General features: G+C 42.6%; 1 protein-coding gene across 1 annotated transcript in view; it reads left to right on the top strand.

Moving 5' to 3' along the window:
* Positions 1 to 6,663: 6,663 nt before the first annotated feature.
* loxhd1a (lipoxygenase homology PLAT domains 1a) overlaps positions 6,664 to 13,926 on the top strand; it is a gene marked incomplete at both ends in the record, with an annotated part of 86,418 nt that continues 79,155 nt past the window's right edge. The window contains one exon of the mRNA XM_080743585.1: positions 6,664 to 7,507. Within this exon, the coding sequence (XP_080599711.1) occupies positions 6,664 to 7,507 (844 nt within the window). The remainder of the gene's footprint in view (positions 7,508 to 13,926) is intronic.

Below are 13,926 nucleotides of genomic sequence, written 5' to 3'. Positions count from 1 at the left end.
TTGTAAATGTGCTTGGTTACTTTACACCACTGGGTGTAGCTGATCTACAAGCTCACATGTTGCAATGCAACTTGTAGATCCGCCATGAAGGTAAATGAGCGGCTATAATGACACAGTATAAGGATAGGATGGAATAGAACAGAATAGGACAGGACCAGATAACACTTTATTAATCCCCCTGGGGGATTCAGGGTGTTACTGCAGCACAGAGTATAAGAAGAGTAAAAGTACAACGTGCACAATAATAGACCATAGTGTAAATACAGCAATAAATACAGCAGTAAACATCAACAGCAACAACACATAGACACATTAAAGGAGTAGTTCACCTCCAAAATGACTTGAGTTATATTCCATCCGGGAAATCAATGGGGGTACATTTATTGTAATCAAATTATTGTCTTAGGAATGCGACAAAAAACGATTGAGTAATCAATAGAAAAAAAATCCTTTTGGGGGTGAACTACTCCTTTAATAGACTATACTCACTCACAAGCACACCAAGAATAACCATGTGTGTACACACACACACACACACACACACACACGCACACGCACACGCACACGCACACGCACACGCACACGCACACACACACACACACACACACACACACACACACACACACACACACACACACACACACACACACACACACACACACACACGGGCTCTATGGGAGGGGTTGTCCCTCCACCACAGCTCATGGAGAGGACAGGAAGGGCTGTCCAGGATGGTTCTTCTCGGTCGGTGTTGTCCCTCGTTTGCTCCTCTTCTCTGCCACTGCCTGAAGAGACTGAACCAGCTGCTGTAGGGCCAAGGACAGCACTGGCCCCCTTCCTCACCAGCGTGTTGGAGCTCACGTGTGATGCTCCGCCGCAGCGTTGATGTTCGCCAGCAACGCCACAGCAAAGAACAAAGTGCTGGCTATATATGTACCACCACAGCCTGGTAGAACATCTTCAGTGCTCCACACACACACACACACACACACACACACACACACACACACACACACACACACACACACACACACACACACCCATAGGGACCTCACAGCCTGCTCCGTCCTTTCCTGGGCATAGACTAGTCTCGCGTGGCCAGACTGTTGACTACCATAAGGTCGTTGTCGGGTGGAAACTATCCAATAATACCAACAGTGCAGAGCAGAGTCGAGTAGAATATCGTGGTTGTCGTGTGGAAACCTTGTATGTCCAAGACCGTTCGTTTTGTATTTATCATTTAAAAAAATGAACTAAACTAGTGAAAATAGCAGATCTACTAGCACACAATGCTTGTGGATCGGCTGTTTTCACTACATTTGTGCAACAGCCTTGTATGATGAAGCAGGGCTTTGCTTGGTGAAAAAAGTACAAATTTGAAACTTGGAGATACAAGGTTTCTGCCCGACAGTGACGACAATTTGCAAATGCTCCCGTCATACAGTCTGGAGCAACGGAAGTCTTGTCATGAGTGCGAGATAAAGTGGATGTGACGCAGGCACCCGCTCCCTTGGTGCAGTAGCGATAACAAGTCCTACTGGAAGCGTTATGTCTTCTTTCAAAAAAATTTGGGGCCATTATTTCTCTGGGGTTGTTGGAGTTACTTCCATGATGTTTTCAAATACACACAAGAATATTCCGCTCAAATGACTCTGTCTGTGCTAGTGTGCTTCTGTTGTGTTTCCAATGGGACTACAGTTCCGTGCAGCAGTGACTTCCGTTACTCGCCATTCGGGAGCTGTCATTCCAGACTCTATATAGCATTCGGAGATTGTGGAATAGTTGTCTGGCAACGCAAGACTATCCTATCCCGGGCATAGACAGACTCACTGTTGTCCTTCCGGTCCAGTTGTTATATGTGCACACGTCCATTAGGCAGGCTTGTCAACTCTCCTGGATCTCCCAGGAGTCTCCTGGATTTTGACCCCATCTCCTGGCATGCTCCTGGATTGGCAAATCTCCTGGATTTCTCCTGGATTTGGTATCAAACTCCCAAAATTCACCAGAACACAGGAAATTACATCTACTATGTTATTTTTTTTCTGGGGGAGGACCCCCAGACCCCCCGCTTTAGAGGTGGGGCAATGAATGCAAGAAAGATCAGACACATATTCACTTAAGTAATGACTTAAAAATTTGAAGTCAACATTAAATCCTTTGGTTCAGTCATCAAATCTGTACACCTACATTTGGCATTTTAAGGCTGAAATTGTACCCATGCTAGTAAAGCAAGCCTGATAAACGTATAAAACATGCACAAAATTCACCAGAACACAGGAAATTACTTCTACTATGTTATATTCTTTCTGGGGGTGGACCCCCAGACCCCCCGCTTTAGGCTTGGGGCAATGCATGCAAGAAAGATCATATAAATGTAATGACTTAAAGAGGAGAAGTCATTATTATTCACCTACATTTGGCATTTAAGGCTGAAATTGTACCAGTGCTAGTAAAGCAAGCCTGATAAAAGTATCAAACATGCACAAAATTCAACAGAACACAGGAAAGTATATATCTGTTAAGAGGTTTTGGGGAGAGGACCCCCAGACCCCGGTAGGAGAGTTCCGCGCACCCCCCAAAAAATATATCTCCTGGATTCTGACCGTCCAATGTTGACAACCCTGCCATTAGGACTTGTGTAAAAATGGATCTGTTAAGGGTAAGTTCTTAGGGTCTCCTTTTGAGTGTCAAATTTAAATTAATGCTGAGGATTTCGCCGTGCCCCTCACCTCCCTTTCCCAAACAGTTCTCTCTTTCACTCAGACACTCTGTGGATGTGGCAGCTTTTATTGTTTGTGTAAAAAAAAAAGAAAGGAAAAACACAATAAAAAAATACATAAACATGGATATTGAATTAAAAAAGGAAAAAAAAGGAGAGAAAAAAAGATTTCAGACATCAAATCTGTAACTTTTAAGTTGTCTAGCATTGTTAATATATTTCCTATTCACCAAATGAACTCTAGATGAACACTAGATGAAAATTTTAAAACACTGGCCTTTTTTCTCAGTGGTCTATTTTATTCCATTAAATTAAAACTCTGTAAAGATTTCTTTTGGAAAACTGTGTGTTTTTAAGGCTTGTCATAGTGGTTAAAGACCAGAGATATTTTATAATGACACCACCATAGCAACTTTACAACCACTTAATAGGTCATCTTATATCACCCCTAATTTATACTTAGTTGCGCTGCGGCGTCTCACACAGACAGTGGCTATTTTGGCTGTGAGAAAACGATGCGCGACAAAGGATAAATCAGGCTCAGAGCACTGTTGAGCAACCCAGCCTCTTGTCATTGTTGTCTTAAACCATGCTGCCTTATGATATCAAACACCTCACTGATATGCACTTCACCCACATATGGACTGCTTATCTTGAGTATGTAAATGTCAAACTCTCTCATTCTTATATTGTTTTTAATCAACAGACTTCAAACAAACTCTCAGATAAAGGAACCGTGCAGTTCTCTTCTTCAATTCCATTTGAAACTGAAAATGTCCTCCCCCCTTGTAAGATAGAACTCCTTTCATGATCATGTAATGCCGACCCGTGCATGACTTTCTATACTTGGCTTTGTGTGTGCCTGCTTCGATGATCACTGAAATATGTTTACACTTTAAACCTCTGCTAAAACTCACCGTCCATTTGGAGATATACACACAAAAAAAAAATCTATGGATTTATGAAGATGTAATATTGGATGCATTTTTTTATTGATGTTAAACGAAAGACTGAAAATGGTTGTTATGCCTTTGTGAAGTGATTTGCTTTACCGCTGCTGCATTGTCATATTCCTTCTTTTAAATATGAATTTGTAGGTCCGTAGAAAAGCCAAGACCTACAAAACCTATATTATTTAGCTTGTTTAAAAAATAATCTCTGTCATGAGTGACACCGAACAGTCATCACATCTGCGATGCATTTGCCCTTTCCACTCGAATAAATAATCTACAGTGTGTGTGCATGGAAGATGTGACTTTCATATGCACGAGCACACCAAAAATACAATATTTATTGGTCTGAATTTTGGAATGGAGATAACATCTATACAATATTGTCCTCTCTACTTGATCTCATAAGCGACGTGCTGACTCGGCTCACACTCTCTCAATAAATATACAGCAGAGGCCCTCAACCTGAATATCGTCGTTCGTTTTGTATTTATCATTTTAAAAATGATTTAATCTAGTGAAAATATCCGATCTACAGCTGTGTTGTGTGCTTGTAGACCTGCTATTTTCACTAGTTTTGTGCGACAACAGCCTTGTACGACGAAGCAGGGCTTTACTTTACGAAAAGAAAAACGTACACGTTTGAAACCTGGAGATACAAGGTTTCTGCCCGACAGTGATGATATGCATCCTATATTCACTCCTCTTATGTTTCCTGAGTGTAGGCCTCTCTACTGTATTTTTATTCTTGTCTTTTAGAATCATTTTATATAGACTGCCCACCTGTATCAATAGAATAGGAAAGGGACTTTGTATGTATACGGAATGGAATGTCTGTATGTGGAATGGGCGGAAGCATGGAACAACTTCAACAGTGCTTCTTGATTGGATTCTGTGTCATTCTTTATACCAGTATTGTGTTTGTAAATAAAACCTGTTTGGATTTTAAGACATATTCATAGATCTTATGTTTGTGTGTGCGTGCATGTGTGTGCATGTGTGTGCATGTGTGTGTGTGTGTGTGTGTGTGTGTGGGTGCGTACATGTGTGCGTGCGTGGGGGTGACGAGCTTGGTCAGCAGAATAAAAATAAATCGTCAGTTTAAATCTGGCAATGTACACAGGACCCAGGCAGGGGTCGTAGCTAAGTGCAATCAGTGTAGAGCAGGGCAAACAAGACAGATTGTGTGTGTGTGTGTGTGTGTGTGTGTGTGTGTGTGTGTGTGTGTGTGTGTGTGTGTGTGTGTGTGTGTGTGTGTGTGTGTGTGTGTGTGTGTGTGTCTGCATATGGGTGTGCGCGTGCGTGGCGTTACAGGCAAGCATTACAGGCAGTGTGACATGCAAGAGTAACAGACAGTGTGACAGCGGGACACAATTTCTGCATGTTTTCACAATAACTGCTCCCTGCGGTCACAACAACTTCAAAGCTTGATGGCCCTATTTTGGGCATGTTATTATCATAAAGAATTGTAAATAATGTCCCAATTCTCAAGCATAAAAAGAAAGGGTGGTCTACTTTTTTGTGGTAGTTAAAACATGTTTTATTTTTCTTGATCATGGTGGCTTATGACCACAGCATGACACATACTACAGTCATGTCCTTTCAGGTCAAATGAGGTTTGTCTAAGTGGGCTGTCATTCATGGACTGTGCTATCAAATGCAGATAGATATGTTACCATTAATATGCCCTTCTCCTGCACCCCTTCCCCTAGACAGCTTTAGAAGCCATAGGTATCAGGTGACAGCAATAAAGCTAATGGAATGATTTGGCTCATACACAGGTGCAGATTTGTATTTCAAGGTTATTATGGGACTGCAGCAGATCTTCCCATATCAACATCTGGACCCGTTTTCAAATATTTCACGTAAATGTCACGCATAGCTTTTATTTTCCAGTGTTTCAGTTTAATTTGATAAAATTAGCAATGAAATGTCTCCTACACACCTGAATAAAATCTTTTTGACAGGTGTGTTGGATCATACATGTACAGATGAAAGAATACAAAACTGCCACTGCCACACACTTCACTTGCTCAATAAAGAAATACAAATAATTGCGTCTTTGACCGAAACATTGTGATTTCATTAAACATAATTTCTTCATTGAGCAATGCAGTATGTGAGTGTTTTTTTTTTTATTCTCGTGTACAATTGTCAAAAAAGATGTCAGCCCAGTCAATTGAACACTCAACACGTTTAATTTTGTTCCATCAAAAAACAATACATTTCATTTTGTTCCATCAAAAAGTGTCATTGTGCAGGAAAAAGTACACTTTGAAAGAGAACTTCATCAGCCAACAGACCACTTCATGCTTTACAGGAGCAGTGACAGAGAATATTTAAACTTTATGGATTGGACAGCTGATTGTTGCCACTCATCTCGGGTTCACGAGGCCTATTCTGTGGTCTAGTAAAGTTAAATCGTTTTACACTTAAGGACAACACTCTGGAGGTGGAGTTCAGCTCAGTGTATGTATGAACCTGTATGCACCTGAACCCTCACATGCACGCACCTAAAACACATACACGTGCATACCAGCGACGTGCGTGTGCATACCAGCGTGCATGCATGCATGCATGTGCGTGCGTGCGTGCGTGCGAGTAAAAGCGAGCCGCGGCCCCCGGCCCGTAAAGCGATCCTGACACCATGAATAATGGAGAGTGCCGTAGCAGAGAGGATAAGTTCTCTCTGCAAGGCTCCTTTTTCACAGGGCTTTCTCCCCTGGGTCACGTGAGTGCTGAGGTGGCAGTAATTTTTCATGAGCGTGAGTGAGCGCGTGCGGCCGTGTGCATGGGCCGCACTGCTCAGGCTGGGGCCCAGACTCCTCCACCCCACCACACACCACCTCCACCCACACACGGCCGTCTCTGAACCCCGGGGCAGGGCCCCGCTGTGCCACCCAGCAGCCACAGGTCAAATGAATTGTCTTACAGCGTTAGAAACTCAAGGCAGCTCTTACGAAACGAAAGGTCAGGGAAGTGGATGAATAAAAGATGTCCTCGAAGAAGAACAAATCCACGCGTTCAGAAGAAACCCAAGCGTTGGATGACGGAGCGGGGGAAGCGAAGCCAAAAGCGAAAGAGGGGAGCAAGACCGCAGAGCCGGAGAAGAGCGGGAGGAAACACAAGACCGCAGAGGGCTCCGGGGGCCAGGAGTCCCCAGGGAAGGAGAAGAAGGGGAAAAGCGGCGACAAAACCAAAGAGAAAAAAAAGAAAAACAAATCTGATGATGACACCAGAGGAGATGGTTTGATTGACGATGACAAGGAAGGGAATGAGCAGAACAACAATGACATCAAGTCCAAGAGGAAGACCTCAGAGAAGCTCACAGAGAAAGTGACCGACGGAGGTCAGGAGGACAAAAAGCAGAAAAACAAGAAGAAATCGCCTTCTGAGGAACCAAAGGCGGAGGCAGAGATGGGCGAGAAGAAGAAGAAGAAGAAGAAGAAGTCTCACGACGACGAGGAACCCATAATGGATGAGGAGGAGGAAGATGAGGACGAAGAGGAGGATTCCAAGAAGAAGAAGAAGAAAAAGAAAAAGCCAAAAGGAGACAGCGACGAAGACGAGGACGAAGAGGAGGATTCCAAGAAGAAGAAGAAGAAGAAAAAGCCAAAAAAGGGATCAGGAGACAGTGACGAAGACGACAACGAAGAGGATTCCAAGAAGAAAAAGAAGAAGAAGAAGGGATCAGGAGACAGTGACGACGACAAGAAGAAAAAGGGTAAAAAATCCAAGAGCAAGCAGGTGGACTATGCTGAGATCTACCAGAACCAGCTTCTGAACTACGCGTCTGACTCCGATGACGATTACGACGACGAGTACCACAAGAAGAAAGGTAGGAACGTGTGTCACACACAACAACACCAGAGTCAAACCTACCAGTAAGACGCCTAAGCGACAAGCAGGCAAGGTCGTGCCATCTGTCTTGGCCATCTGGCCAGTGATGTATATCGGAACAGTTATCCATATATGGAGACCCCTGGTAACCATATATGGAGATCCATGTACCGAATAAGGAGATATGCTGTGAGACCCCAAACATGCTTACTCAGTAATTCGTTATGTGGAAGTACTATGACCTCTATGACATCTGACATCATGCATACAATCCCTTTTATGCCCGTATATGGAGATCCTTGTCTGTAGAACCAGCCCCTCGGATAGGGGCTGTCTTGGCCATCTGTCTTGGCCATATATGGATTTTGTTAGTGTGGTATGTGGCCATTATGGTCTCCATATATGGGCATTCCCATATGAAGTCCTGTTAGATATTAGCCTCGCGTAGCCAGGCTTTACTCATCTGCGAAGAGAAAAGCCTGGTGACAATATGAGGCAGAAAGCATTCAACTTCCGCCTTGTAAGCTTCCCCGGAAGTGAGCTTCCCAGGTTTTCCCCTAATGTAACTTCTGTTAAACGCAACACTTCCGCTAGAAATCTTGGAACCAACCGGAAGGCATATTGTCCACAGGGTGGTTAGATATGGGCTTAATATGGATGACATCATGGATCTCCATATATGGGCATACAAATGGGCTTAATATTGATGACATCAGGGATCTCCATTATGGGCATAAAGGGGATCACTGTGATGTCAGAGCGTGACATCACAGCGATGTCAGAGCGTGATGTCAGAGCGGCAAACCCATATAGACCGTAAAAAGCGTACACGGACACATGATGTGACAGACACGGACACATGATGTGCTGTTTCTCATACTAAACTGTGACCTTCGGTCGCAAAAATGTTCAAATTGTCATCCGTGAGCATGGCATGATGGGGACACCCTGCCAATGCTGGGGGATCCTCTGTGATTGTTCTTGGGTGAAAGCTCAGGTATGTTCCACATGAATGAAGCTCAACAGAGACTGGGAGCACAGACAGGTGCTGGGTGCAGGGCCCATGGGCTGGGAACAAGGCCGAGGCCAGAGACATATGGCTGAGAGCCAGAAACACATCCCTTTAAACTTTAAGTAATAGTAACAGAACCCTGCACATCCCTATAGTCCGGCCATGCAATTATGGGAGGGAAACCTTCGAAATGTGTATACAGCTCATTGAAGTGAGCTGGATCGCTGTGATCCGTTCCTTTCAAAGAGCCGTTCAAACCTACATACTTTTCCACCATTTGAAAAATAGCCGATCTACAAGCTCACAATGCGTCGCGTTTGAGCTTGTAGATCTGCTATTTTCAAATGATTTTTCTACATTTTATTCATTGGAAAACTTGGGAAATGGGACATTCTGCTTAATAAGCAATTTCTACGATTGGTACATTTTGATACCAATACTTTTGTACTTTTACTCAAGTACATTTTAATTTCTGAACTTCGACTTGTGGAAGAGTATTCTACATTGCAGTATTGATATTTTTACTTAAGTAAAGAATTGACTCTCCCTCGTCAAAAAAAGGAACGGCTCCCTACTGCGAACCAGATCCCATCGTTTATTTCAAAGAGCCGTTCAAAAGACTCTATTCGTTCCCTAACGTCCCACCTCTAATATTCAAAGTATAAAATAGGCAGGGCTCAAGTCCTTCAGGGCGGTTAAAGTAATTATTTCTCCTCGAATTACTGAATTCGACCTTCTACCATTGCCCAAAATCTGTATTTACAGAGGTGAAGTGAATTGACAAGTTACTTGAAAACAAACAAACAAACAAAAATCATTTATAATGTATGTATTACGGTAGAAAATGTTATTCTATTTATAAGCCTACTGTATCATGACGTGTTGGCATGTCCTGCCTGTATTTCAGCCTTCCTTTTTGCCATTTGTTCATTCAACTTAATGAGTTCATTGAGTTCAGAGTACAGTACTCCAGCCAGTAATGGCCGTACAGATCGGTTAAGTGATTGTGGTTAAACAACATTTAGAGGGAGAGGATAGATGTCTCTGGTCACTTTTCCTAGGCCACCGTCCACCTGATTTCATCGGGTGTCTTTTTTCTCTTAATCAGCTTTAGGTCTCTCCCCATTTAATTGGATCTCTATGCCGTGTCTGATCAAGTATTCTCAAATTGCTAGATATCAGGTGTCAGTATGTGCTTTCCTACACCTCAGTAATTAGCTGGACTGTGGTCTGCCATGTCTTACGCTACTGACCTTTCTTTTGGCAGCCCAGGGCACACTTTTCATAGCCAAAAGATCCCAGGGAACATCTAGATATACGATGTATGTGGCCATTTTCAATTATTTGACAATTTGGCCAATGTTTTACAAGTTTTTATATAGTTTGTTGATTACTTTTGATGTCGTTCTTTTCTTCTTCTTTTCTATATATATATATATATATATATATATAGATATTAAAAAGGTTTTAAAAGTTCAACTTAAGTTTTTTACAACAAGGGTTCATATTTTAGATTGTAATTAAAGAATATAAAAGATGATTGTTAAAATGATTTAATTTACTTCAGTGGCTAAATATGTAATTTTACACAGAATTAAGCCAATTCCCAAGATACAACGCAACCTTTCATGGTTGGATGTGACTTATGGGGGCTAGAAGTGTTACTGTAAATAAATAGCAATAAAGAAACTGCTGGCTTATTGTGTCTAAAAAGACATATTTAGCCACTTGTACGCATGCCCCCATGCGTACGCATGCCCCACATTTTAGCACGGTAAACGCGATAAAACAATAGAACGAAGCAAAACATTTTAACACTCACTTTTTCTTTTCTCTAATTACAAATCTAAAATATGAACCCTTGTTGTAAAAAAACAAAGTTGTCCTTTAAATTGTGACTTCAATGTCAAATTTCAAAGGGCACACCAAAGCATCTCAAAGGGCCCACCAAAGGTCCGCGGCACAGTGGTTGGGAAACACTGCTGTACAGTATGCACGTGTGTACTCTGTTAACTAAACTTTCCCCATGTGTTCAGCCACAGCACGTATGCTCATACATTAACTACTATCTGAATGCCCTCTGAATCATGTATAACAATGAAACCATAGCCATTAGAAGTTGTCTACCAGTGGTTCTCAACCTTTTCAGGCCACGACCCCCAAAATAATCATATTTGAATTGGGGACCCCCCACCCTGACGAGCACTAAGAGTTGAGGAGTTACATTATGTATAACACGGTTCTATTGTGTTGCGAGGAGTTGTGAGCATGTGTAGATCGGCTATTTTCACAGTTTCTGCCTCTAATATTTGACAATTCGTAATTTTAGAGGTACCTTAAATTGTCACTTAAATTGTCACTTTAACTTGGTTTGTTTACTGGTGAGTGAGAAAGGTGGCCTTATTTACATCCATGGCGGCCATTTTGCTCTTATACTGTCCCACAAAAGGGTTAATTGGGAAACCCCATCCAGTCAGGGTGCCCCCCGCTGCCCCCCAGTCAGTTGTAGATGGCGAGGACTGCCCATAGTGTCTTGACACGAGTCAGATATACCATTGTTTCCCCTCCTGCACATGCAATATTGAACACTTTTCAGTGACATAACCCCACAGGTTAGGGATTTAACATATAGCTTACATTGTTGCTGTGTAACACAACCCCACTATACTGTTACCAATGTGTCCTTTCTTATAGACAATAGATAATAGCAGGGTAGCTACTGCTGATCGGTCTGCTGTAGCAGATCAGACCTCTGGACCTCTAGTTACACGCATGCACGCACTATTGAGTGTTGATATACAATACGGGGATATATAGCGCTGACAACTCATGTTGTAGGCAGTGGCTCAGGGGTAGTGGCTCAGGGGTAGAGTTGCCGTCTTAGAACTCAGAGGGTTCCCGAAAGGTTCCCAGTTCAATCCCGGGCTCCCCCAGAGTTAGTCTCTAAGAGTCCTTGAGCAAGACTCTGAACCCCTAGTTGCTCCCGGTGAGCAGTTTGGTGCCTTGCATGGTTTCCTTCGCCATGTGTGTGTGAATGGGTGAATGTGATCTCTGTAAAGGCGCTATATAAATCCACCATTTATCATTTTTGTATAGTCGATCCTGCTACTTTAAATAATAATACAGTTTAGATACAAAAGAGTGAATTAAATATTGTAATATTTGCTTGCTATGAACATTTATGGGACACCTCATCCATCCCTGTTTCCCCTAAAGGGGTATTAATATTCATAGAAAGAGGAGGAAGTCCACACACTGAATCGTTGCTCCCAGGAGTAGTGTTCACCAATTTCAATGAAAGTGTTAACAGAAATGACACCTTTTCAGAATACTGTATGGCGTCCCAGACAGAGGAGAGCCTTCTCAGCATGCTTAGGGGCACAACTATAGTTGTTATTGCTCTATTATTGGGTTATTGTATTGTTATTGGATAAGGGGAACGGGTTAGAGGAATTTATGGGTTAGTTTTAACTGCAATTAATGTAGTTGTTAGTTCATGTAATTTTGATCCATTTAGCCACATCTTGTATCTACGTAATTTGAGTTGCTTTGGTGTTTGCTTGCTTGACAGCCATAAACAAAAGTGTATTCCTATTGATAGAAGTGTCACTGTCAGTATAATATATGTCTTCTGTCAAAGAAATCACTGCTTCCCTCCAGTGTCTTCTTGGACAGCATCCTGTGGAAGAGGCTGCGAGAGAACAAGAGCGACTCTGCCTCTTGAAAGATTCGGCCCACTCCCAAGCTCTATATGGTAGCCACAGTCCAAGCCTCTCCACTGGGAGAACGCCAAAGGAGTATTCCTCAACCTCAGCCGTTATTACTGGCCATGCCTGGGCCTTATCGCCCAGTCTCACTGGCAATGTATCATTGCTGCTGGGTCCCTGACATCAACCACTCCCTGTTGCTCCGTCTCATCAGGAGCATGGCACCTAGATGAGGTTACCTTGGTACAACGGAGATGGGCCTATTGGCATCAACCTGGTGCAGGTTGACATAACTAATTCAAATTAAATTCAATGACTGGTTGGACTGCATAATAAAAGGCTGTGTGTAAAGTGTCTGTATGCCAGAGTGTTCCTATAGAAAGAAGTTGCTAGTGTGCTTGATTTCCAATACATTGAACTAAGTGCAGCGGCAACACATTGGATAACATTGAAAAAGATTGGAAGATGAGTGCAGAGTGCAGACCCATTACAAAGCTCTAAGCTATGTAAGTAGAGCAATCCTGACATAGGGTTTTTATTTTGGGATTGAGGTTATGGGAAAGTTGTGCAATGTCATGCTTAACTGCTTACTTAAATCTTTTCAAAAAGCTGTGAGCGTGAGCTTGCAGATCTGCTATTTTGTTAAATATTTGCCAATTATAATGGCATGTCCAAAAGAATAATGGGTTAATGGCAGGATGAAAGCGGTTAATTGTTCATTCTTAGTATGAAAACCTCCAGCTCATGTCTGTCTGTCTGTCTGTCTGTCTGTCTCTGTCCATCCGTCACTCTTCTGACATCACAATGACACCTCATCCCAGCTCAGCAGAAGGATATAGCTGACCTGTTCTGACAGCAATGTTGAGAAGACATGGGGAGAACATTGCAAATGATGTACAAGGAAACAGCAGAGAGTGTCATAGGCTTTAGAAAGAAAGGATACAAGCAATGGACAACACCTCAGACATGGACAAAAACTGAGGAGAGGATGAAAGCCAAAGACAAATGAGTGCAATAAAGTCGCCCAGGCTAACTGAACGTGCAAAGAAAGAGTACAAAGTGAAAGACTTAGAGGTCAAGAAGAAGGGTGCCCAAAGGGATAAGAGAGCCTTTGTGGAGAACCTGGCAAGCGAAGCGGAGATGGCTGCACCTAAAGGTCAACTCAGTATAGTGTATAGGATCACCAAACAGCTAAGCGGTCCAAGGAACACCTACACTAAACTGGGGCGTCAATTGGATATGGCAGGGGTATGCAGCTGCCATAGCTAGCTGGGTCCAGGGGGAAAATAAAAGTTCCTTTTAAATATAAATCTATGAATGTCTCTTTGTCTATCTGTGCTGGTTATTATGTTGTTAAATTACATTAAAATAACTACAAATGCAAAATTCTCCCAAACTTGACAAAATGGTATATTCCTAAGTTCCGCAGGTCAGCTGCACAGTTGCAATTCATTATTGTTAATTGTGGCACATTTACTAACATGACTGGTGTCTTGCACGTGTGCGAAGGCGCGCGTGCAAGACACCAGTCATGTTGCCATACCTTAGCTTTTTCTGAACTCACGCCACTGACACTAATTAAGGATAAACAAGGCAAATTGTGATCAGCTATTGCCAAATGGCCGGAATGTACAGTATTTCGGGCTGAAGTGGTTAATGCAAGTTTTGTAATAAATGTACTACTTTACAAGACTACCT

Source organism: Nannobrachium achirus, assembly GCF_963921795.1.
Source record: "Nannobrachium achirus genome assembly, chromosome: 15".
NCBI classification, from domain to species: domain Eukaryota; kingdom Metazoa; phylum Chordata; class Actinopteri; order Myctophiformes; family Myctophidae; genus Nannobrachium; species Nannobrachium achirus.
The sequence above is the reverse complement of the archived record's forward strand: the minus strand, read 5'-3'. Positions and strand labels throughout refer to the sequence as shown.